We start from the raw sequence: 26,999 nt of genomic DNA on the forward strand, positions 1-26,999 counted from the left end.
AAAGTTTGATACAATCCAGCTTAACCAAAATCCTACAAGTTTCAGTTTTAGTAAATAACGTAAGTTTCAGCCCATAGGATTTGTGGGGCTGGAAGGAGCCCCTGTTCATTGATGAACATAGATGTGGATCTTCCTAATCCTCCGTTGATCACCATGAATTTTTTTTTATTTTAAAATATACTTTATTCATAAAAAAAATCTTAGCACACACGCATAGCCACACATGCAGTTCAGTAGTTAAACATTGACTGCACAAGGAGGACCATCAACTCGGTGAAAGATGATCTTTGGTCTGCTTGAAACTTGTTGGTCTTCCAGAGCAAGGAGTTGACCTTGATGGAGTATTGCAGACTGCCACATTCCCAGGTCCAGGACTACATGCTGAGGGATACATAAAGCTTGAGGCAGTTGCCTCCAAGACATATCGGGGAAAGACCACTCTCTTCATTCTTTCTGCTGAAGTCAAATGAGGCATTTAGTTTCTGGACCCTCCTGGTGCCTCAAATGCATGAAAGTGTAGTCTGGTTCAAGAAGAGATGCCTTTGGTTTGTCGGGGCAAAGTTAAACTTCAATATTTGTTTATTTACCTTTATCATCATTACTGGACATGCATTGGGGTGTGTAGCAATGCTGGGAGAGCTCAAACTGTTCAGTGGCATGACATGTCTAGTTGGTGCTATAGCCTGACTGAACTAGTTTGATCACAATTCCTGGTAAAGGCAGATAAAGGCATATACAACTTGGAAAAGTAAATTCAGTCACTTTTCTTTTAAAAATAACTGACCGTTCTATTTGCTTCCAACACTCTTAAAAGACATCATTTTCTAATCATAGTTTGAGAAATAAATCCATTCATGCTTAACTTTTAGTTTATTAGAGCTTTCCAAATCTTTTTTTCAGTTTGCTTTTAAGAGCTGACTAATTTTCAGAGGTAATTCACTTGAAGTTTGCTTGATTTCACAAGCTCAATGTACTTTAAATTAAAATGATCCATTTCAATGATCACAAACACTGTGAGTTCTAAACCTGTAAAACAACTCAGACCTACATTCCTGCAATAACTTAATTTGCATAAAAAATACGTGACACAGAGTCTCATTGTTTGCTGTACTTTATTCCTTCAGAGCCTGCAATACCTTACTGTGTCATGGGACAACAGAGTCTTGCTGAAGGAACCTAAACATCTGACAGAAAGTCTCACGTTATGAATGTGGCAGAATATCTTTTGTGAGCCTGAAAGAATGCAAGCACCTGGCTTAACCTCTTGTTGACTGTGAACAATCTCAAAAAGAAAAACCAAGAGATTTAAAGTTTAGTGCAAACAGCAAGTGTAACAGCTGAAAGAAGAAGGACAGACACCCTGCTACTCAAAGTTGCAAACTTTCTCTGACTGGTCTGGTCTGGCTTCAGTTCACTCAAATTTCATTGAGAACATTGGAAAATGAAAACAGAGATGGATCTGACAAAAATTGTGGACCTGAGCTTTCTATCTGAAGATGAACAGTTAGCTCTTCAGCGAGTCCTTAAAAGAGATGCTGCTCTGCAAAAGCTTGAAGAAAACCGCATCAAGTAGGTTCCAATTTTGTCTTCCTCCGATCAATGCTGATTACTTTATTACTTTCTTGTATTGCACAATTTATTTAGCAATAGGTATATTAGTAGGAAATTAGTTTTAACCAGTTTATGCAGTGATTGACAGTTTAGTTTCCTTAATTGTATTAACTATATGACATGCATGATGTATATTATAATTACATTCTTGTCATTTCAAGTTTCTCAGAGATTAAAGGAGGAAAGGAAAGGATATGCTTTCTACTAAAATCTGCACAATCTATCAGCGTCCATCCCAATTTCACTAAAAGAAAGCAATAATTTCGACATCTGCAAAACAAACTCTGGCTTTTATCAGTACACGTGTACAATGGTCTATTTATATCTGTACAAATTTAATACGCCCACACAGAGCTCACTATAGAAAAACCTTTCACTTTATACTTGCTTTTCTCTCTATTCCCCCATCCTTCAAATGAGATTTCAAACTGAGGCTCCACTTAGAAACATTGATTCAAGAGAAGAGTGGCATGGTGGCTCAGTGGTTAGCACAACTGCCTCACAGCGTTGGTTTGATTCCACTCTTTGGCAACTGTCTGTGTGGAGTTTGCACATTCTTATCATGTTTTGTGGGTTTCCTCTGAGTGCTCCAGTTTCCTCCCACAGTCAAAAGATCTGCAGCTCAGGTGGATTGGTCATGCAATGTTGCCAATAGTGTTCAGGGATGTGCTGACTGGATGGGTTTAGTCATGGGACAGGGTAGGCGGTTAGGTCTGGGTGAGATGCTTTTTGGAGGGTTAGTGTAAACTTTATGGGCTGAATGGTCTGCTTCCACACTATGGGAATTCTATGTGAAGCTGGACAATTCCTCAGTGAATGTTTATCCCTGAGCGGATGTAACTTCACAGATTATTATTCCAAATTCATATCTTGTTGTGTGCAAATTGACTGTTGTGTTTCCTAAATTACATAGTGACTGATTTCAAAAGTACTTTATTGACTGCAAAGAACTTGGTGATCTCTCAAGAAAGTATTCGATACTTGCAACACTTTTTTCATCAAATTGTTCTTCTTAATTAAGAGCAAAAGAGATCTTCCTGTTTTGGGAGTGACCATCATAAAGTATTTACTCTGGCACATCATATTTTTGCAAATCTTTAGCATAATGTGTCGTGACTTAAATATCTTTTTTTTGTACTTCAATCTTTAAATCTGCAACTTAATTTAATTCTTAATGCAGCCATGCTAGTTGATACCTGATGTGTGTTGTTTTAGTCCAGTAATGTTGCAAAATTATGGGTCAGCCAATGATATGTGCACTTCTGGGTGGGTAGCATTGACTTGCTCTGAAAAGTGATAATGAAATTCTTCTGTTATGTGCTAGATTATATTAGTGACTGGTTTCCCCCTTTTCCACATCTCCAGCATTCTCTTCTCCAAAGGGAGTGTGGAATCTTGTTTCTGTTTCCTGTCATTCCTGCTCTTAACACTGACTAATACAAGGAGTGGCAGGTCAGCCCAAATCTCCTCTCATTTGTCCTCCCTCCCAGTAATTTTTGCTTCAACTTCCCTGTTAACAGCATTACTGCGACTGAGTATAAACGTTAAAACTCAGTGAAATAACATGGAGATAATTGTAATTTGAGAAGACTGTAAAATTCGTGAATTAGAATAAAATTCCCCAAATATGTATTTGATAATAAATTTTTTAAATCCCCATTTAATTTTCCATTGGTTTTACTTCTGTGTAATGACATTGTTGTTGTGCACAAATAATGAAAATATTTGATGACAATTATTTACAGCTTTCTCAATTAAATGACCACTCCTCTCTCCTGTTACTGATACTACCGAGGGAATGTTTAATATCTCAATATTTTTCTGCTCATGTCTTTCACTTCTTTTGAAAGCACAAACTGCAATCTTGCTGCAAATAAGAAAATATACTGAATCCCATCAGATTATTTTCAAATAAATCATCATACTGACTGGATATTCCTAATCAATTGCCAAAGATTTAAAGTTATAATTGAAGAACTTTTAAGTGAGGGTGTACCACTTTACGATTACCTCTCCTCCTTGACAGAGAAGAATAGGCGACCAGATCAGTCTGCCTACATAAACAGAGGTAAGGAGGAGCTGGGCAGCTATATTTTGCTTCCTTTTGTTGTCTATTAATACTAGAATATGGAACAGTGGCAGAAACGTCACTGAAATTCATTTAAAATAAACAGGACCATATCTCCTTTAAGGCTATTTGCCTTCTTCTCCCAATTAGAAATGTCACCCAGTGGGAGATCAATGAATTTTGATTTTTAACCAATTTTTTGTCCTTCTGATTGGGAATAAAGACAGAGTTCATCCTGCATAGTTCAGCCATGACCTAGGCAAATGATTTGTATCAAAGCAGGCTCAGAAATAGGGAGAAAGCTCCTCTATGGCAATATAACCATCCCAGGGAGAATTCTGTCCTGATCCTTTAGTTCTGAGATTTTGCAAGGGCCGCTGAGATTGGAATCAAGCTGAACCAAGACCTGAGCAGAAATATTTCCCTCTCCTACCCGGCACCAGCATGGCAAATGCTTGTATTCCCACCCAGCCAGTCTAAAATCTGCTTGTAGTTTGGGAGGCAAGATAGCACTGTCGTGCAATGGTTATGTCGCATGATTAGTAATGCAGGAGAACATGGTTTTAAATCCCATCGTGGTTTCAGAATTTGAATTAAATTTAAAATGCAAAGCTAAGATTGGTGACCACAAAGCTGTGAAATTTCCAACTGGAATATTATACAGTAAGTACTGATTTTACCAATGTGCAGCTTTTACACTTAAGTGCTGTATTTTACCCTTAGTGGGAATCGTGCGTCAGGCTATTTCCTAACATCAGAATCTTTCTTTCTGGCCTTGCTGCTTGCCCATGCTATTTTCATGGTGAGGTGGCGAAGGGGCAGGCTGCAGTTGAGGCCACTTTCTTTGGAAGCAGGCCTGAAGTGGGAATAGAGATGGGTGGATGGAGGAGCCAAGCTAGTGAGGACATTTGCTCCCACTGGGGCCTAGAGGCAGATGCCAACGCTGCCAGGTTCATGTCTCCTTTATATTGGTGGGGGGATTGGTGGACAGACGTGTCTCCCATTTTTGGTGAAGACAATTGTGCCCCGAATGGGATTCCGAATGGCCTGTGGTGCCAGTTTGGCCTATCCCCTTGCCTGCCTGCCTTTCTAAAACCTCTAAGTGGGCCTGGAAAATTCAGCCTATTTGTTATTCCAATAACTGTTGCTGTTTTAAAATCCATATTATGTTTTCTTAATAATGGTTTAACATTTGATAAAAGGAGCTGTTAGTCGTGCAGTGGGTCAGGCACATGAATAATTTATGTCTTCTGTACATTCTGATGAATGATTTTAATTAGCTAGATAAACACTGTGCATAAATTTGGATTGGTCAAATTTCAAGGGAACTTGATCTTATTCAGGACACTGTCAGTACCGAGGTACCTGTGACTGTGTTAGCAGGTTAAAATCAATTATGTTACTTGGTACTAATTTGCTAGAGGAGGATGTATGCACATTTCAGTGTTATTTACATTTTTTCTTTGGTCTTTCATTGGATGTGGGCATCACTGACCATTTATTAACTGTCCTTAAATGCCCTTAAGAAGGTGGTCAACCACCTTCTTTCACTGCTGCATCCACCTGATCTAGGCACATCCATATTGATGCTGAGAAGGGATTTCCAGGATTTACACCCAACAATAGTGAACCGTCAGTGTTCTAGCTCCAAGTCAGGATGGTGTGTGGCTTGGAGGGGAATTTGCAGGTGGTGGTATTTCCATGCAGACCACCCTTACTCTGTTACTGTTTCTCAGTAAGTAAACGGACTGCAGAATCTCAAGTGAAAAACAAACCACATATTCAAACAGTTGCATAAATGTTACCTCGCAAGTACTCAAGCTGTTACACAGACCACCAAACCATAAACGCTATTCTTTTTTAAAAAACGTTTACCCTTATTGGTACGGACATTATTCATTCTTCTCATTAACAGTAAAGTAATCAAACCATCTGTTTAAACCAGGGAAAAGTCTCATCAGGGCTGCAAGTAAACTTGACACACTATTAATAAATATTCTGCTCAAGCCTTCATGCCTTCTTGCAAACATTACAAAAATAGCTATGTATAAGAAAGACCATTATAACTCCTGCTGTGACAGAAATACTATGTTGGCACTTTTTGCTTCTCTAAAGAAATCAAAGATTGACAAACATTGGCCTTTTTAGATTTGATGACTATGGTAGAGTCATTGTGCTTGATTTTTAAACTTATCACACTCTGGGCCCCTCAGCAGTTGCATCCCTGCTGACACGGAGTTTGAGGCCACCCTGGCACTTTGGCCCATCTGATATTGCTCCAGCCCATTTGGGTTGGTGACTCATCAGTTTTATATAAATAAGTCCTCAGAATGGATCTAGCTTTGCTGCTGGAAGAGCTGACCTAGCACTTGCTCTGTTAGCCTATCACCCAAATGTTCCAGTTCCAATCTGTCCAACAAACTAAATTAGAAGCAGTCTGTCAGTGTGTGATACGCTGGAAAGCTGATTGTTTCTTTGAACGTTGAGAAGGATGTAACAAATAGAAATGGTATTACAATTCTGTGAAGAAGAGTAAACTTTTTTTAAAAAGTACTTGAATTCCAGTGATAGGAAGGATGTTGTGGAAATCGAAAGGGTTCAGAAAAGATTTACAAGGAGGTTGCAAGGGTTGGATGGTTTGAGCTTAATAGGTTGGGATTGTTTTCCCTGGAGCACTGGAGGCTGAGGGGTGACATTATAGAGTTTTATAAAATCATAAGGGGCATGGATAAGGTAAATAGACAAGGTCTTTTCCCTGGGGTGAGGGAGTACGCAATCAGAGGGTATAGGTTTAGGGTGAGAGGGGAAAGATTTAAAAGGGACCTAAGGGGCAACTTTTTCACACAGGATGGTGTTTGTATGGAATGAACTGCCAGAGGAAGTGGTGGACGCTGGTACAATTACAACATTTAAAAGGCATCTGGATGGGTATATGAATAGCAAGGGTTTAGAGGGATATGGACTGAGTGCAGACAGATGGAACTAGATTAGTTTTGGATATCTGGTCAGCATGGACAAGTTTGACTGAAAGGTCTGTTTCTGTGCTGTACATAGCCATGACTCTGTGACTCTATAATTGATTGAAAACATCATATTACTTCATGGGACTGCAGGTATTAAGACTTTTAATCTGATAAACAAAAAAAACAATATTGCCTAAGCACTCAAAACACAAGGTGCTGGAGAAATGCAGTAGGTCTGGCACTATGTGTAGAATGATCACCACGTTTTGAGTGTGTTATCACTCTTCTTTAGACCAAGAATTCATAGAATCCTTACAGGGTGGAAACAGGCCATTTGGCTCTACAAGTCCGTACTGATCCTCTGAAGAGTAACCCACCCAGACCCATTTCCCTACCCTATTACTCTACATATACCCTGACTAATGCATCTAACATACACACCCCTGAACATTATGGGCAATTTATCATAGCCAATTCACCAAACCTGCACATCTTTGGATTATGAGAGGAGACCGGAACACCTGGAGGAAACCCACACAAGCATGGAGAGTATGTGCAAACTCCACACACACAGTTGCCCGAGGCTGGAATTGAACCCAGGTCCCTGGCACTATGAGGCAGCAGTGTCAACTTCTAACACTGAAACAGTTCTGAAGAAAAAGAACTTTGTTTTTATTTTGTAAGTTTTAAAGAATTTTAAAAGAATTAAGCATTGTTTAAATCTTAACCTTTTATAAACCCTGGAATTCTCCACTGCCTCATATATGCAAACTCCATCAGACCAGAGGATGTAAGAACAGAAGTAGGCCATTCAACCCATTGAGTCTGCTCCATCATTCAATGTGATCATGGCTGATCCAATAATCCTCAATGTAACTTTCCTTCCTTATCCCCATAGTCCTTAATTTCCTTAATGATTAAAAATCTATCTCAATCTTGAATGTCCTTTATGACCCAGACTCAGCAGCCCTTCGAGGTAAAAGATTCCACAGATTGACTGTCCTCTCATAGGAATCAAAAATCCTCATTTCTATCTTAAATGGGTGAACCCTCACTCTGTGATTATGCCCTTTGATCCAAGACCTCTCCCACAAGAGGGATCAAGTTTTCAAACTTTGCCCTGTAAAATCCTCTAAGAATCTTGTATGGTTCAAAAAGATCTTTCCCTGATTCTTTGAAATACCAATGAGCACAGGCCTAACCTACTCAATTTCTCCTCATAAGAAAATCCCTCCAAGCCTGGAATCAACTCATACCAAACCATGCCCCAATAACTTGTCATACCCTCTGAAAACCCATGAATCCCTATTCAGTTGCAAGACCCCTTATAGCTCCATTACCAACATAATACTAACCCATAACCCCTGCCCCATTGCTCTGCCATTACACCTATCTTGCCAACTTGCCCAGTTTCCACTATAGCCAGCCCACTTGGAGTTGGAAATCAAATTGTGAAGTTCGTTACCCCTGACCATTCCCCATCATAATGATAGTTATGGAAAAATGTAAGCAGTAATGATACAGTGAACAACTTAAGTATCACTGATGAAAACATAAAATTTGTTCACACTTCCATCGAGCACTCAACAGGACTTTTGTAATAATATCAATACAAAAGGAAAAACATTGTATGCTGTATGAAGAAAGGAGTGTTGATTGGTTTGAAAGTAGATGCTGATTGGTAAGAGCACTCGCCAAGAGAAGTCAACAATTAAGTTACAGGCAGACACAGTGGCTGCTCAGTGGTTAACACTGCTGCCTCACAGCACCATGGACCTGGGTTCGATTCCGGTCTTGGGCAACTGTCTGTGTGGAGTTTGCACATTCTCCCTGTGTCTGTGTTGAAGTGCTCTCAGTTCTTCCTACAGTCTGAAGATGATTATCAATGGGAAATGCAGCAATAGGGTGGTGGGCATGTGGGTCTGGAAGGAATGCTCTATGGAGGGTTGGTGTGTTCTTGATGGGCTGAAAGGCCTGTTTCTACACTTTGGAATTCTATGAATTGCCAAGTTTTCTGTTTAAATTTAAACTGGGCAGGTTGTAGGGATTTGTGACACACTGGTAGTGTTCCTATCTTTGTCATAACATCTCTGTACAGATTAATTAAAAATATCTGAACCAACCAGGTTAACTCAGATTGGTTAAGATATCCCTTGGAGGAGAATGGCTGTTGTTTCTTGTGTTCAATGCAATATGAGCACATGGAGAAAGTGAGGACTGCAGATGCTGGAGATCAGAGCTGAAAAATGTGTTGCTGGAAAAGCGCAGCAGGTCAGGCAGCATCCAAGAAGCAGGAGAATTGACGTTTCGGGCATAAGCCCTTCTTCAGGAATGAGCACATGTTCATTCTTACTTCAAAGAACAGATCTTTGGCAACTACCGTCTGTAGTTTCGATCAGGTCCATGCCCACCACACTACAAGCTCAACTGACAATCTTAAATTAGGTTTTCCCCTACATATGAGTTGCAATCTGCCAGTGTTTTCCTACCAACAAACAGAGATCTCTAGGAAATCAGAATGAGGCTTCTAGATCAGGGTTATTAGTGACATTTTAAACCCGTGTGGAGCCCCCACCACACTATGAAAATTCAACAGTCTACATGCATTATCAGAGATGCCTTTACCATTGTGCACAGGTGTCAACATCTTGCACCTTTTTCTGAATATAACAACAACAAACTGTTCCCACTATAACAATCAAAGCTAAATGTAAGGGAGAATTCAGAACAGGTCATGTGATCCTTTTATTTCGACATTTTATCCTATGGTAAAAAGACAATTTCAAAACATCATCTTATAACAAAGGTATTCGTAATGGTAGGAGAAGGCCATATACCTCTTTGAATGTGCTTCACCATTCAATGTAATCATAGTTGAACTTCTTCCTTAACTCAGCTTTTGCACTGAATTGCATTTTCTTTGTTTACCATTAATTTTCAAATAACCATCCTCTGTTTTGAATATACTCAATGATCCTCTGTCCTCTGAGTAAATAAAGCTTTTAAAGATTCACAACTTTGAGAGCAAAATAAAATCTACAGCTCAATCCTAAATGACAGGTTCCTTATATCCAAAAAACTATGACCCCTAGTGGAGGCAAGGGAACAAACACTCTGAGCATCCATCCTCTAGCACTTTGAGAGTTTATTTGCTTGATGAGATAATCTTTCTTTCTTTCACGCTCTGCTGAATAGCACTTATCCTAGTTGACCTCTAGCATGGGACAACCCTGTCACCCCAGGAATCAACTTAGTAAAACTTAATTGTAGCCCACTTGAGGTAAGGAAATCCTTCCTTCTTTGATGTGAGAGCTGAACACAAAGACAGCCCAAAGATCATGAAACAAGGATTATTTGTTCCACTGTCATCAGCTTACTACAAACATGAAGAGAAATTAATTTTTAAAATGGAAATATTTACAGTATCTTCATGTCATTTACATTGGGTTGAGGAATCCATTGTTTGTCTTCTTCTTACCATGAGTTCAGTTTCCTCTTACTCCTCAGAGAATGTCTATTTGACTGCCCTAGGTGTCCTCCCTCACCATTTTAAATTAACATTGCATTTGCCTTCTAATTCTTGTTATATCAACATGTTAACTTCCCATGTGGCTTGAACAAGAACAACCAAATCTCTCTGTGCGTGAACATTCAGTCACATTTCAAAATGCATTCTGTTTTTCTATCCTTCCGAGTGAAGTGTAAATAATTTGACATTTCCCCACGCTGTACTGCATGTGCGATCTCCTTGCCCATTCACATATTCAGTCTATGTTCCTTTGGAGTCTCTTTGGATTGTCCGCACTGCTTAATGCTTACCCATAGCAAAACACTCTGTGGATAGGTTGGAAATGCATGGCAGGTGTGGTAGCATCATAGAGTAACAGAGTTAATGTTTAGCATTTTGAGCATCTCCATAATTATGTCAACATAGACATCAATTTATATTCTAGAATCTTCACCTGATAACACAAACAACTGATTTGCAAATTAATCTTTAAATACGAACACAAAATTTTTAAGGACCTGAATAAAATTGTTTTGAGCAAGCACATGCTTTGCTATATGATAGCTGATCTCTACTTGGAAATAAATTTGGAGACCAAAGTGTTCTTGCAGGTTTTGCTCCATCAGAGGAATTGTCCAGACTATAATAACTGAGCAAAATACAAGAAAGGGCTGATGAACCTTTGGATGCTAATTTTGATAACTTGTCAAAAACACACCCTTTGATGTGAGACATACAAAATTGAGCTTCACCACAATCTACTGAGCCCTTTTAGATACAGTGCCAGAATTTGAGTCACTTTTTAAACATGGGTATTCAAGATTGAGAAGATAAAGTTTAATACACCTGGTTTCTTGTTCAGATTGCTGCTATGCTTTGTATCATCAGCAGAATGTACAGACATCCCCTATATTCAAGACTAATAATGTTCTATATTATTCCAGCGGCTCTACTTCTGTGATGCAGTACCAATGTTAGCAACTGTTAACCTTTAATGCATGAAAAGTTTCCAAGGAATAATGGATCACTTAAGAGTTTATTATACTATCATTATTATGTTATGTTGTGAATACAATAGAATCTAATTATTATTCAACAATGTACAATACTTGAAAGGTTACTTGTATCATTAGAAATTCAGTGCAGTGATAATTATTGTAAATTGACTTCCGTGGAGAGCATTAACCCATAGGGAGAAGTCTCCATTTTACTCTGAGTGCTATGTCCTGTAATTGCTTATCAACTCCAAGTTTATACATATATGATGAAATTACAAAAAGGGGGCTTTTTCTACTGATACCTAAAGTTAATCCACAATGCCTCACTTATTCACTTCACACATGATCATCTCTGTTCAGCCAAAGAACTTATAGCTTTGTTCATGTTAAGGGAGGACAGCGAAGGCAGTCAAATAGACATTCTCTGGGGGGGTGAAAAGAAACTGGCCTCATGGTAAGAAGGAGAAGACTGACAATGGATTCTTCAATGCAATGTAAATGACATGTCAATACTGTAAATGTTTCCATTTTTAAAATTAATTTCCTTTGTTCCACTGTTCTTGTCCTCTGTCCTGGCTGCAGCACACTTTTGGAAGGTATATCGTCATGTACAGAATCCACTTGCTCTCTATCCTCTGAGATGTGTACATTGTCAACCTTTGAGCATGATGTGTCATCATGAGTGTTGTCTTCTCTGTCTCCTGTCCATTACTAGGGCAGGTTGTTCTTGGTACTTGTTTGAAAGAACAAAGATGTAGAGCTAAAGCTGTACTGAGATGAGGTAGATCAAGTAAGAGCTGTATCATCTGTTGCTTGTAAATGAGAAGAGATTGTGGTTTATTGTGATGTTTGCATGATTATGATGTGTTGAGGTCATGTCTTTAAGATGGAATAATGTTGACATGTGCTAAAGTATATCTGATAGCAATCCTGTGCAATGTAACATCTGACATTAAGGGGGAACCTAGATTCTTTTACTGGGATGAAGATACAGATATTTACACATTTAGGCAATGGCAGATGCTTGAGACTGAATAGCAATAGACTGGATTGGGAATATCTCAGAAAAGTATTGAGAATGTCTGGCTTTAACTTGGTTATTTTACTTTCAAGATAAAAGGGTTTGGCTCTCAAGGACATCAAATCAGCATTTCTTCCTGAGACTTGTGATTTACATTCCACTGTCGATGACCTTGTAAGGAGAAAACTCTCAGAAAAGGTTACTTGGCTTGGATTCTGCGGATTAAGAGCTGCAATTAGCAGTAGGATGGTATGGTCCATCACACAGGAATGTAAGTAGCAGCTTTTGCTCCGAAGAAAAAAGGCGGAATTCATGAGAAAGTTTAAACAAGTTTGGAAGATTCACCTAGCCTGTCCCAGAGGATGAATCTCTCAGGACAAATCTCCAAGTGAAAGTCTACCAGTTCCCAGCAGGGAAAAGGAAGCCCTTATTGTTAGAAATGTAATGGTACTGAAGGGGTTAATGTTCATGTTGCATTGGCTACACTTGTTCTAGTGATGTCTCACTCAGTCTGTGGGTGGAGATATTGAGTTTGATTTTAGCTTTCAGAGGGAGCAAATGTATCTGTACCAGCTCCTAACCTGGTACTCATGGCTGACCAAATGTAGTTGTAGTTATTGTTATTATGCATTAAACTCTCTGGTTTTCTATGAGCAGTGTCTCTCCTGTTGATGCTACTTTGTGATGTATCCTCCACCACTAATCACTCAATAGGCCTGAAACAAAGGAGACGCTGGTGGCAGTGACTACTCCAAAATTACCCTTATCCATTACCTCGGAATGATAGAGGTAGCAAATGCCATAAGATTGTTCCAGGGTAGTTATCTGGGAAAATATCACACAAGAGCTAAGAATTACCTTGGACTGGTTCCAGGAGAAATGAATGTCCACTTGAAGGGCAGTGTAAACTATATCTGTGATGTCTGTTTTTGGTTGCATTAGAAAAATGTATTTTTTTTTGTCATTCGAAGTACCAGTTTCCTATGCAGATGGTATTTAGTCAATAGTGTTTTTAGTCAGCTGTTAAAGGAAATGTCCTAAATGTGAAATTTTGTCATATCATCCTTTCAGTTATTAACTGGAATTCTAAATTTATTTTCAAAAGTTATTAGTTTTAATGGGAACCATAATTGGGATGTGAGAAGGAGAATCATGTATGAATTATTGTCATGATCAGTTGATTCTTTTCCAGTGCCAGGTGCAGGCTCAGTCATTTCCATTTCAGAAATGGCCAACTGCAAATCTTCAAACTTTAGGACACGTGGACATAGCTTCACCCTCTAGAAAACTCCTACTGCTTCTGATTGTTTGAAAGGGAAATACCCCATTGAGTATCATACAATCTGTCCAGTGTGAAACATTAATTTATATTAATATTGCATGTATATCTCCCCTTATTTGAGGAACAATGTGGTGTTGTTGGCAGCTCAGAGGAGGTTAATTAGATTGGTCACAGAGATGAGGGGTTTATCGTATGGAGAGAGATTGAACAGTCTAAGCTTAACTATTTGGAATTTAGAAGAATGAGAGTGATCAAATTGAAGTATTCAAGATGATAAAAGGTGTCAATAAAATAGATGTGGAGCATCCTTTGGTGTGATGTCATAATCTTAGCATAAGGGGGAGCAAATTTGAAACAGAGTTGAGGGGAAACTACTTCTCCCAAAGGGTTGTGAATCTGTGGAACCCGCTCCCCCAAAGTGCAGTGGATGCTGAGACAGTGAGTAAATTTAAGGAAGAGTTAGACAGATTTTTAACTGGTAATGGTTGAAGGGATATGGAGAAAAGGCAGGAAAATGGAGGTGAGGAGCATATCAACCATGATCAAATGGCAGAGCAGACTTCATGGGCTGAATGGCCTAATTCTGTTTCTATACCTTATAAACTTATTATTTCAGGTAGGTGTGGGTCTTGCAGTAATGCTATTTGTGTAAGGATAGAGGGAATTTGTGATTGAAAGGCATGAATTGTGAGTGATAGAAAATATTGGTAGATGAGTGAAAAATTAATGTCGCATTTTGAGCTGTAGTGCAGTTTTTGAAATATGGTTTTTGAAAATCCATTCACTGACCTTGACTATTCACATGATGTCATTAAAGTCCACAAACATTCTTACCAATTTTTATAGATGCACCATAAAAAGTTGGATGAATCACAGCTCAGTATAGCAACTGCCCTGCCCAAGACTACAAGAAATTACACAGTTTGAATGCAGTGCAGTCCATCATAAAAAGCCAGCCTTTCTTCCATTGACTCTGTTCATACTTCTGGCTGTCTTAGGAAAGCAGCAAACTCATCAAAGACCCCTCCCATGCCAGTTATATTCTCTTCAATCTTCCTCCAGAGGGGAGAAGATACATAAATTTAAAAAGGTGTACCAACAGATTCAAGAACAGCTTCTTCCCTGCTGTTATCAGACTTATGAACCATATATATGGTGTTGATTTTTCTCTGCACCTGCTCTGTAACTGTAACACTACATCCTGCATTCTGTTCTATTACCTTGATATACTTATGTAAGGATTTGTCTGTTGGCATGCAAAACAATACTTCTCGCTGTATTTCAATACATGTGACAATAATAAATCATGATGTGAGGTGCCAGTGTTGGACTAGGAAGGACAAAGTTAAAAATAACACAGCACCAGGCTATAGTCTGACAGGTTTATTTGGAAGCACTAGCCTTTGGAGCGCTGCTCCTTCATCAGGTAGCAGTGGAGCAGGATCAAAAGACAATTAGTTTATAGCAAAAGAAATAATAAATCAAATCAATGAAATTTAATGCTGTGCACTAAATACTGCAACATCAGTTTATAAGTGAGCCTTCAACAATGTATAAACCTTGCAACATCTGATTGTTTAATTACGTTTCTCCAAGCCAAGTTTGAGAAATTATACTTTTTGACTGGTACTTCAGCACTGGCTCCAAAAATTGCTGTTTCACTGTATTTGTTTTTTCTGCTGGCTGTGCATATTTGCAAATTCTGTCATTTGTTTACTTTTTAGATGTCATTTAATCCCCTAGGTGTAACATAATCTTGACAACTGGGCTGCAAGATAAAGATATATAGTCAACACTCAAGTGAACGAACAGTTCTTATGAATAAATCGACGACCTGAACAACTCTGAAGTAGGAACATTGGCCGAGATGTCTAAAATAGTTTTAATTTGGCAAAACTGGTGAAGGGAATTTCTTCACCTTTTTATACCATTTATATAGGGATCAGTTAGGTCATTTGACTTGACAGAGTATACAGTGATATGAGCAACATGGGTTACCATGAAGTTAACCTTATCTCTACTAACCTCCACCCCCACCCCTCCCCATTTTCTGTGGCTGGTGACATTCAGCTTAAACCAACACCAGTTGTCTTTGTGTCTGATGAGAGAGCAGCCCTATGGATTATGGCAGCTTTACCTTTACTGTTAGTAATGATCCCAGAAAGATGGTGATATGGAGGGAATGTCACTTATTTAGTGATCCAGAGACTGAGATTGATGGTCTGGGAAAACAAGTTCAAATCTGACTATGGCAGATGATGGTATTTAAGTTGCATTCATCGGGATGAGAAACTTTGTGAGGATAGATTGGAGAAGTTGGGACTGGAGAGAATGCTAAGGTGGGATGTGAGAGAAGTTGTGAGGGTTCTAGACAGAGTTGATAGGGAGCAACTGTTCCTGTTCATAAAAGGGTCATGAAGCAGAAAGATTAGTTTTAAAGTATTTTTTTGTGAGAAGCAGATTGAAGTGAGAAAAGACGTTTTCACGTGGCAATTAGTGTGGATTTGCAGCACTATGCATGGAAGTGTGATGGAGGGAGGTAGAATTGAGGTATCCAAGAGGGGCATTCTTCGGTTTAAATAATCATCTAATGTATAGGGTTATGACGAATATGCAGGAGGCTAGCACTAAGTCAAAATGGTCAGAGAGTTGGTACAAACATAATGGCTTCCTTCCACATCAGAATAATTCAATGATTTTGAATAAATCTGGAACATAATTTTAGAAATGGTATCATTGTTTGTTGTACAAATTCTGTCTGGCTCACTAATATCCGTTTCAGGGAATGATATATGCCATCCTTACCCACTCTAGCTTATATATGACTTGAGGACCATGGCAACATACTTACTGCCCCGTTTACTACCTTCTGAAATGGCCTAGTAAGCCAGTTCGAAGGCAGTTAGGGTGGTTTGCCAATGCTACCAGGATTCCTTGAATCCTACATCCTAGTACACCCAGGAGCCTGGTGAGCTCATGGTCTGGGGCTTATAGTCACCTGATTGACAGGCATGGAGCAGGCATGAGGTGGGCGAGAGGCCTTTTGGAAGGTTGAAGGTTCGGAAATGGTCTTGTCACATGAAGGAAGATGATGGAGTGTTGCCTCAAATTGGGCACAGGGAACTGTAAAGGAAGTTTCCTCTTTTCTTGTCTGCTACCAACAAAGGCAGCTAAAGTTGCTGGACACCCAACTGGGGAGGATCTTCCCACTGTGGGGTAAAATACTGGTAACAGACGAGGAAAGGAAGGCCACCCATTGGCTCCTTGGCTAATTGCAGTACAGGTAGAGATGGGTGAGTAAATGCCACGTATGGCTCCTAATTAATTTTGTGCCCCATTCCCACCAACAAACTCATCAATGGGGGAGGGTTGTAGCTTTTGTATATGGTTAAACTTTACATCTTTATATTATAAGCTTCATGATTATTTTTTCCCTGCTCCCTTCTGCTCCATGTGCATTCTTAAGTCTACCTATTGCAGAATGCTCACAAACATACTCTTTATAATATATGTTTCCTTGAGGGCAATTTCTGTTCCTAATTCACCTCAAGTCTTGTAGAATTGAGATGAACAGAAAACCGCAAATGACCTGCAGGTTTGGAGCAACATTGTGAACAAAATAAGGCACTCAGGAGGCTTGGTTACTGGTTGGGATTATTTTAGCTTGTTTCATGCAAACATTAGGCAATAATGCAGGTGGATATTTCAATTTTGCTACATGATTGGATTTACAAAATGTTCTTATCTCCTACAAAGTATGACAGATGGTGATTCTCCCTCCTGTATGTTTTTTGTTTCCTATTCCATTAAGTAATTGCTCAATACATACATACATAAGTGTGGATGGATAGTCTGGCTGAATAGATTGTGATCAAATGCTAAGCATATCAATCTTGTGTAACCATAATTCATCAAGATACTGTATACATACTTCATTGATCAAGCGCACATTGCTGATTTAAAATGAATATGCCTTCAATCAATGGCTCAGTAGGAACACTAACATTCATTTCAAGGCCCTCTGGCTAAATATGAAGAAAATCACCCACAGTTTCAACTTCATATCATTAATTAATGATTCCTTCTGGAAAGAAAGTCTGTATGAGTATATATTTATTTATGTATGAAAATGATCAGTCGTGACTGTGATGCCTTTTCAGCTGAATACACTGCCAACACTGCCCTGACTAACCCATGAAAAATGATCACTTGGGAGAAGTGCCAGATAAGTGCCAACAGCAGTGGTTTGCACACATTAGCATAGCTGGAGCCAGGTTACAGTCCTGACCCGGTAATACGTCACAGCCCAACTTCAGAAGAACAATCATACTATACTAACGTGAATTTTTCTACAAATCATGCTTGAGCACATTTCTAGCTTTGCTACTTGTATGATAATGTGGTGGAACAGATTGCTCAGCCATTAAAATATCTGTCCAATTTGCATTTCATTAGAATCTACGGAATGAGAATCAAGCTGTCTCTAGAACACACAGGTGACCTGATTTCTTAGATTTTCACCCATCAATTGAAGTTACAGATTTGACCCTTTTGTAAACTGTCTGAGTGAGCTTGTCAATGCTGTGTTGTCACAACTGTCGAATTGGATCAGATGGTTTCTTTCACATATAAATCATTTGACAGATTGATGAAAGACCAGATGACAAAGTGAAAAATGATGTCTGAATGTGATATGCCACCCAGTTTCCCCATTATTTTCCTTTATTCTAAATGAAAATTCAGGGGGGAAACTTATTCTGAAAGAATTTTAGAAGCACCTCAACAGTATCTGGGATAATTGGTCCAGTTTGTGTTTTAATTTGTATGAAACAAACATTTTCTCCTGAATAGCTGTTAGAAGTCACTTGGCATTTTCCTTCCTCTAATCATCCTGCATCCTACCACCCTTGTTCACATACAGACTGAAAATACATGTGTGAATGCTGAACCGTGAACCCTGAAGTGCTATTTTTATGAAATAATACATTAAAACACCATGTAATTGATATATTTAACATACATTCCATCTGTTTTGAATTGCATTATCCAATCCTGTTTGTTAGCTATTGCACGTGACAGCAATGAATATTATACAGCATTTCCAATGTTGGTCGTAATCCTGACTAAATTCAGCTGTTAATTTTCACTACTTGTTGTTAAACTCTTCTCTAGACAAATGAAATATCATTGAATAAACAAGGACACTGAGTTATATTCTATACTTCCACTTGGATGTGTTAGGATCATTGCTGAAAGGTTTAACTGGTCTGATAATCTGTGTGAACGATGCTAACCTTGGAGGTTGCTGAATATCAGGGAACTCTTCAAAATGAATAGTGGATGATTGTAAATCACTTGTATACAGTTATTATTTGTCAGTCCAAGGCTAAGATTTAAAGTAATGAATCTGAATAGTGTTGAATGTATATGACTGTGTCAAATTCCCACCTGGGACTTAGAGGCTACAGATGAATCATACACCCATTCTATTCTGGAACACAACTTGCACTCCATGTATTCTAGATGACAGTCGTCTTGTCCACAGTTGAGAGTGCTAATTTCCCATCCTTGGGATTAAATTGCTATATTAAATGCTGAATTTTCTCCACAATTGGGGAGTTGAGGGTAGAAGTCCCAATATCCTATAGCTGTCTACGATCAAAGCTCTATTGCAGACACTGTCATCATGAGCAGTGGCAACTACTGGCAGTGCACTCACCAGAAGCCCCCAGGATGAATGGGGGATTCCAGGCAAAAGCTGAGGGAGGATGGAATAGAAGTTACAGGGAGGAGGGACTGAGAGTGAGATGTGGATTTTAGGGCAGCTGTTCGAAGTCAAGATGGGACAGGGTGATAGTGACATTTAGCAGGCCCAATCCTCCCCAGTGCTCCAAGGCCCTCAATCAGATACTGAGTGCCTTTGACTGATATCACCCCAACCCTGACAGCCTGCATGCATATTCTTTTTGGGCTTCTGCAGTGGCTTGAGAGGATGAAACCTTTAAATGGGCTTAATTGTCCAAGTCATCTTTGAGATTTCTCAACTTGGATTTAATTGGTTGCAGTGGTTAGATGACAGGCTACTAGCTGCCTTCCCACCTCATTTAAAAGTCATCCCCTCTGCTGGAACTGGCATTTAATTCAATCCACTAGCTCTCACTAGAAAAAAATTATTGCAACCACTTCTGGAAAATAAATATTAAAAATAGACAAATTGGGCTGAAAGGTCTGTTTCTGTGCTGTATGACTCTAAAAAAGGGAAATGAAATATCAACAAGATGAATTCCTCCCGACGTTCGCCAAATAAGGTTAAAAGCTTTTTTTTCTTGGAGAATGGCTATGCAGCTGACTGCTATTCTCCAGTGGAGTTTACTACTGGATTTCCTTCATGGATTGTGAGTGTTCTTGGCTAGTTTGTTTTCCATCCCTACTTGCTTTTCAGAAAGGCATGGTGAACCATGTTTTTAAACTGCTGCAGTCTATCTGTCATAGATATGCCTACCAGGCTGTTGCAACTCACTGCTACCATTCTCAAGGGCAATTGGGAATGGGCAACAAATGATGATCTCACCAACAATCCCCACATCCCATGAAAGAACTTTTAAAAAGGCCCCCTGCTAAACTCCAGAGGAGAACAAACTAATAACAGTAGTTGAACCCCTCAATTTGTTGCAACATGTTAAAATATTATTGCAACAAAAACATCAGTGAAAATAATATTTGCATACAGTGCTTTGACATGGTTCAATGAATTAATTTCTCAAGAATATTTTCTGTTACTGTGTATCAAATGCAGCAGCTATTCCACAATAGTTACATGACAACAAACAAAGTTAAGGTAATGATCAATGTATTCATGTACAAAGGTTATTTTTCTAATATAAATACATTTTAAAATAATGAAGTTTACAAGATTATGGTTTCGAATGAAAAGTTAAGATAAAAAGAAGGGAGCCATGAAGATGGCCTGATGGTGAGCCTGGTGGAGTGGTTATTGGAGATGACAGAAGGCTTATAATTTTGTCTCTGGGAAAAAGGGGTGCAAAGCTCGTATTTGTCTTCAGTTCAATGTTTTCCTTAATGAAGATAAAGTTGTAACATTGCTTCAAGACTCTGTTGCTTAAGTACTTTAACTCACCCAAACTTTGAACTTTAACTCTCTTATAATGTTGTATTTTTAAAAATGGTGTCATAGTTATGTATGTCTTTCAATGTTCTCATCTTCTAATTTGTTGGTTTCTGGAAGTGATGTCAAGGCAGCAAATCAAAACATAATTAAATTGTAATTGTGGACAATGGTATTCTCAAAACGAACTTTCATTTAAACTGAATCTTCTTATCAAGGAATTAATATGTTTATTTGAATGCACAGGTGATGTGTTGAATTCATTCTCTCATAGCATTGCAATTGATTTGTTTTGAATTGATGAACCTTGAAAATGTGTTTAGGAAAAAATAACAGAGTAATTAAAATTCTCCCACAGGTAGTAATGTGAAAATTGAAGCCAGGTGCACTTTGCCATTTTCATACAAAACTGAGATAAAATGTTATCCCTTGTGCATTATTCTCTTTTCTGGTGGCTGTGGCTGCAACCACCGAGTCCCACGACACAATCCATTAACTATTCTACATCTCCATCCCTCGCTTCCTGAATAAAACCTGTCTTTGGCTAACTCTCTAGTCACTCTTTGGTCAACACCTTGTTTTGATTATTCCTTTGTCGTATGCTTTTCAGGGCATTTTTCAATGCTTAGGTTGCTGTATAAATGCAAATTGTTGCTGCTGTCCATACAATATAAAGCAACCTGAATTTTGGAGAGAGAAGACAACTGATCATTTTTCAGTCATATTACAAGCAGGCTGCCATCAATCCAATTGGACTGCACAGCCCTCCAACTATTATTAACTTTCACAGTCGACAGGAAACTAATCTTCAAAACTATATTCTAAAATTAGAAATTAATTAAAGTATTCATGGGGAAGTTGAGAGGTCAAAGAAACCTCTATTATCAAGTGAAGGAGAAATTGGTTTCTTGCACACATCATGTAATTGATTATCCATGTAAGATATTGTACATAGCCCCAACCAAACAATAAAGAAAGAAACAAAATTAAAACAAAATGTAATAAAACTAAGGAACAAATGGATAGGAGACTGAGCAGGGCTGTGGGATTTTGTGTCACTCTAGCCAAATGCTATAAACTTTCATAATAATTTCAAAAGCGCAAGGGTTTGAATTTGTCTCCCAGGTATTTTGTTTTAATTTTTCACTGTCAGTATTCCGCGTTCTTGCTTTATGTTTGGGTTTTTGAGCAAAAACTACCACCTTTTCTGTCACTATAATGCTCTCCATTTTGTTTACTACTTCTCAGCTCTTCCTGTCTTTCATTTATCACACCATTTAAACAACTGAAGATACTGTCACCAGTTATGGTGAAAAAGAAAATGAAACGGGTAAAAACAGGCCAAAATAGGAGGTATGCAGGGTTCTCAATAGATGTAGGGTCATAAAAGACAAACTGCAAACATTTGAATGCAAGTATCAGAATTTTGAATCTGAGGTGTTGCTAGTCTTGGGATGATAGACGAGTGATCATAGTCATGCTGGGTGAACTGGACACACAAATTAAGCTTTGGGCAGCAGGATTTTGAATGATCTCAAGTTTATGGAACATGAATGGTGGGAGGCTGAAGAGGGGCAATTGAAATCTGGAATCAACTATAATGCTATTAGTCATGGCACGGCTGTAACTGAGTAGATAACAATTGGTGTGAATAAAATTGTAAGCTGCAAAAGATGAATCACTAACCTATGTCATCCTTATTAAGATGAAATCCTACTGAGAATTGCCACCATCCAAAAAATGAGGCCACCTCCAGCTTCTTTGTCACCTTCATCCGGTATTTCTTACCACGGAAACATTCGAGAAGTAATCTCCCGTGACTTCCCCAAGCCTTCCCACTTTCTGAGAGAATTAGGTTAGAGTGTGGTGCAATAGCTTCCAGTTCCCTGATCAAGTGCAACTCTAACCACTTTCAAGAAACTCAATGGCAAAGTAGCAAAGTGGTTCAGTGGTTAGCACTGCTGTTTCACAACACTAGAGATCTGGGTTCAATTCCACTATTGGAGACTGTCTGTGTGGAGATTTCACATTCTTCCCTGTCTGTGTGGGTTCAGACCAGGTGCTCTGGTTTCCTCCCACAGTCAAATGATGTGCAGGTTAAGTGGATTGGCCATGCTAAGTTGCCCATAGTATCCATGGATGTGCAGGCTAGGTGCATTAGCCATGATAAGTTGGGGTTGGATTGTCTGGGTGGGATACTGTTTGGTGATTCAATGCAGACTTGACAGGCTGAATGACCTCTTTCCATGCTGTAGGGGCACCCCTTCCAGGACATTAAATATTTCACTCTCCACCTACTGCTTTCTATGGCTGAAATGTGTACCATCTCGCCAAAGTTTGTTTTAACAGAGCCACCCAAACCTGTGACTTCTACTGCCCAGAAGGGCAATGAAGGAAGGAACATAGAAACATAACCGAGTTCCAAACCAAGTCACACACCATCATAAGTTGAAAATATGTTGCTATTCCTTCTGAATCAAACCCTGGAGCTTGCTACCAAGCAATATCTCATTGTAACTACATTGCAAAAATTGCAGTAATTCAAGGGCAATTAGGATTGGATAGTAAATGCTGGACATGCCAGCAGTGCTCATCTTCCTTGAAAAACCAGAGAAAAACAAGAAAACAAAGAGAGGGGGAAAGAAAATCTGACTGGATTGTCTTTTTCAGAGAAAGGCAAAGAAATCTTTCAATGAAAGAAAATCCATCAGAAGTATTTGAGTGATCATTAACCAGAATTGTTTGCAATAAGCTGTTGATTGAGTAGTTTGTCCAGCTAAACTGACTGCACATTAAGGGAATCAAATAAATTCTACAGCAGAAGGTGATGTGCAAGGGGACGTTGGGTCTGAAGGAATTTGAGGCATCCATTATTGGTAGGAAAACATTTGTTAACTGGAGCCTGTCAGATTCTTGAGGGATGAGTTGCAAAAAACCAGTCCAATGAACTGTGCCAGCTGCTGACTTTCAAACTTGTTTACTGTAAGAATGAACTGATTAGAACAGTTGAAAAATATTTGAGTTATGAATCATGTCTCAGTTGAAACCATGCTGAAGAGAAGTGACTGCACAATTGGTATTTATCACGATTCAATGGCAGAACATTGAAGATTTACAGCAATATGTTTGTGGTTTCTGCATCCTAATCGCTGCCTATTAATGTGACATGAAGGTATATCGTGATGGACATCTAGGCGATCACATTCTCATCTCTGAGTTCATGAATTTTAACAAAAAATGTTAACACGCTCAATATAATCAGTAAATACTGACTAAAATATTCCCACCTTCAGTCATTGAATGTTCCCATTCAACAATTGCATGCATTTATATGGCTTCTTTGACATAGTAAATCAACTGAGTATACATTAGTATTAAAATATAAGCCATCTCTTCCCAATACTTTAGAAGGCAAAGAAGCTATTTGATGTTTTGCTGAGCTGTATGACCATCAGATGTCCCAGATCTATGCTATGTTTACTGTTTTCTACCAGATCAATTATTACAGTGCTACAATTGCCACAACACCCTAAGGTCAAACAGGGAAAGTAAATCAGCCAGCCTTCTCATCACAAAGTACAATGCTTATTGTGAAGACAAGGCCATGCTTGACTGTGTGCAGTCACCAAAGAAAGAATATTGCCTGAATCACAGGGAATGGTCACTTAGGAAATACTGCAGAGAGCTGCTGCAGTCTCTGAAACTACGTGCTGTCAGAGGAAGAAAGAAAATTGGAAAACAAGTCTGACCACTTTAAACCAATACAATAAAAGGATTGCTAAAAGAAAACTTCTTTCATTCTCATACTCTCAAGCTCTGCCCTCATCTGAAGCTTGGTGACTCTCAGGTTAACAACCGCTAGTTCTCTCTCTCTCTGTGTCTCCCTCATTCTTGCTCTCACTCTCCCACTCTTTCTAATGAGAGAGCAGCCCTATGGTCCCCTGCACTATGACTATCTTATTTTTATCTAATGCTTAAATGCTCTCACACTCTCTAAAGAACTTCATTTGTATCAAATATTTAGTAGCATCAGCTCTTGTTAAGTTGGATAAGTAATCATGAGTAATTACATCTTTGGGCATGTGCCGAACCTACATTTACCTGATCTGATTTACAATTCAGCCTTGATTCCTTTGTTAATTTTTTAAGAGCAGTTTCTCATTTGTTCTATGTATTTTGTTTTGGTTTTCACACCTGTACTTACTATGGTACAATAGAGGTATTTGGAATGGTGACAACAGTAGTTTAGTTGCACAGGTTCTATATATATTTAGCTAAGTGTCAAAAATACATAGTTTGTCTTTTTCTCAGAAATTATCACATCTATAGCAATAACACAAATTATGTAATTGTGTTCTAAATTAGTATTCTTGGCAAGGCTAAGCAAGTATATATTTCTTTCTTGGTAATAATTTTCTTCTATTCAACTAAACTAAACAAATACACAATTTTAGAAGCACAGAATTGTTATGGCACAGAAAGGGGCCATTCGACCCATCACGCCTGCACTGGTTCTATCACTCAGTGATAATCTCCTACCTTTACCCCATAGCCCGACATGACAATTCCATTCAAATAATCATCCAATGCCCTCTTGAATGTCTCAATTGAGTCTGCATCTATCATGTTGCCAGGTAATGTATTTCCTACTCATTGTGTGCAAACATTTTTTCCCCAAATTTACTCTTGCTTCATTTACAAATCAATGTCCTCTTATTCATTTTTCTTTTAGGAAAGACACAGCTTCTCTCTATCTGCTTTATTCAGCCTGCTCATGATTTTAAAAATCTCTGTGAAATCTCCTCTCATCCCTCTTCTCTCCAAAGAGTAGTCCCAAATTCTTCGATCCTTGTTCATAGCTGAAGTAACTTAAATTAAAATGATACAGATGGTTTAGTATTTTCAGTTTTCCTCAGTGTTTAATGAAAAATGACCACTCTCAAATGTGGATAGCACAAGCAAGCAATGATTTATAGAAATGATTTGGATGTCAATGTAGGAGGTATGGTTAGTAAGTTTGCCAATGACACCAAAATTGGTGGTGTAGTGGACAGCAAGGAAGGTTATCTCAGAGTAAAATGGGACCTTGATCAGGTGGGCCAATGGGCTAAGGAGTGGCAGATGGAGTTTAATTTAGATAAATGTGAGATGTTGCGTTTTGGTAAATCAGGGCAGGACTTATACAGTGAGTACTAGGGCCCTGCGGAGTGTGTCAAAGAAACAGACCAAGAGCTGCATGGGCATAGTTCCTTGAAGGTGGAGTCCCAGGTAGACAGGATAGTGAAGAAAGTGTTTGCTATCTTGTCATCATTGGTCTGTCCATTAAGTACATGAGTTGGGATGTCATGTTGTGGCTGTACAAGACATTGGTGAGGCCACTTTTAGGATACTGTGTTCAGTTCTGGTGTCCCTGCTATAGGGAAAATGCTGTTAAACTTGAGAGGTTTCAAAAAGAAGTTAGAAGGATGTTGCCAGGATTGGAAGTTTGAGTTACAAGGAGTGGCTGAAAAGGTTGGGGCTTTATTCTCTGGAGCAGCTGAGGCTGAGGGGCGACCTTATAGAGATTTACAAAATCATGAGGGTCATGGATAGGATAAATAGACAAGGTATTTTTCCCAGCGTAGAGGATTCCAAAACTAGATGGCATAGGTTTAAGGTGAGAGGGGAAAGATTTAAAAGGGATCTGAGGGATAATGTTTCAGGCAGAGGGTGGTGCGTGTATGGAACGAACTGCCAAAGGAAGTGATGGAGGCGAGTAGAATTACAACATTTAAAAGGAACCTGAATGAGCACAAGACCAGGAAGGGTTTAGAGGAATATGGGCCAAATGCTGGCAAATGGCTCGAGTTCAATTTTGGACATCTGGTCAGCATGGACAAGCTGGATTGTAGGATCTATTTCAATCTTGAAAACTCTTGAGTTTATATGAAAGGCAGAAGGTCATCATAGTTAGCAGAGAAGTGTATCTGAAAGGTTTGGTTTCCTGAATGTCTATTTACTGGAGTTTATGCCCTCATGTGTCATGTTTGAAGAGCTGAAATTGCTAGGTAATTCCTGTTAATTTTGTCTACTTAATTATTCAGTACAAAACTCTAAAGTGCTTCATTTTTTCCCCTTTGAACATTCCCCATCTTCCCGTCTATTCCTGGCATGATAATAGAAATGCTTCAACATTTCATTACAATGTCATTTACCTCACACCATCTGACTTTCAGCTGTCTTTTGCCTTCAGGATCACTTGACATAAGTAATAATACACTCAAGACATCTTGGGAAGAAAAAGGTGAGAGAAACCGAATGAATATTTAAAATGAAATATTAACAAGTACTGGGTTCATGTGTCTATGCACTTAAAATTCTTGCATATGAATTTGGTAAGAAATGTGGACATTTTAAGTGTTTACTGCTCTTCAAACCTTTTA

The 26,999-nt window shown here is 38.8% G+C and overlaps 1 protein-coding gene across 1 annotated transcript in view; it reads left to right on the top strand.

Annotated features, from left to right (window-relative positions):
* LOC140461359 (synaptotagmin-like protein 2) overlaps positions 1-26,999 on the top strand; it is a 275,584-nt gene that overhangs the window by 75,051 nt on the left and 173,534 nt on the right. Inside the window, exon 2 of the mRNA XM_072555915.1 lies at positions 1,125-1,569. Coding sequence (XP_072412016.1) covers positions 1,442-1,569 — 128 coding nt within the window. The 5' untranslated portion in view covers positions 1,125-1,441. The remainder of the gene's footprint in view (positions 1-1,124; positions 1,570-26,999) is intronic.

This window comes from Chiloscyllium punctatum, chromosome 3 (assembly GCF_047496795.1).
Source record: "Chiloscyllium punctatum isolate Juve2018m chromosome 3, sChiPun1.3, whole genome shotgun sequence".
Taxonomy (NCBI): domain Eukaryota; kingdom Metazoa; phylum Chordata; class Chondrichthyes; order Orectolobiformes; family Hemiscylliidae; genus Chiloscyllium; species Chiloscyllium punctatum.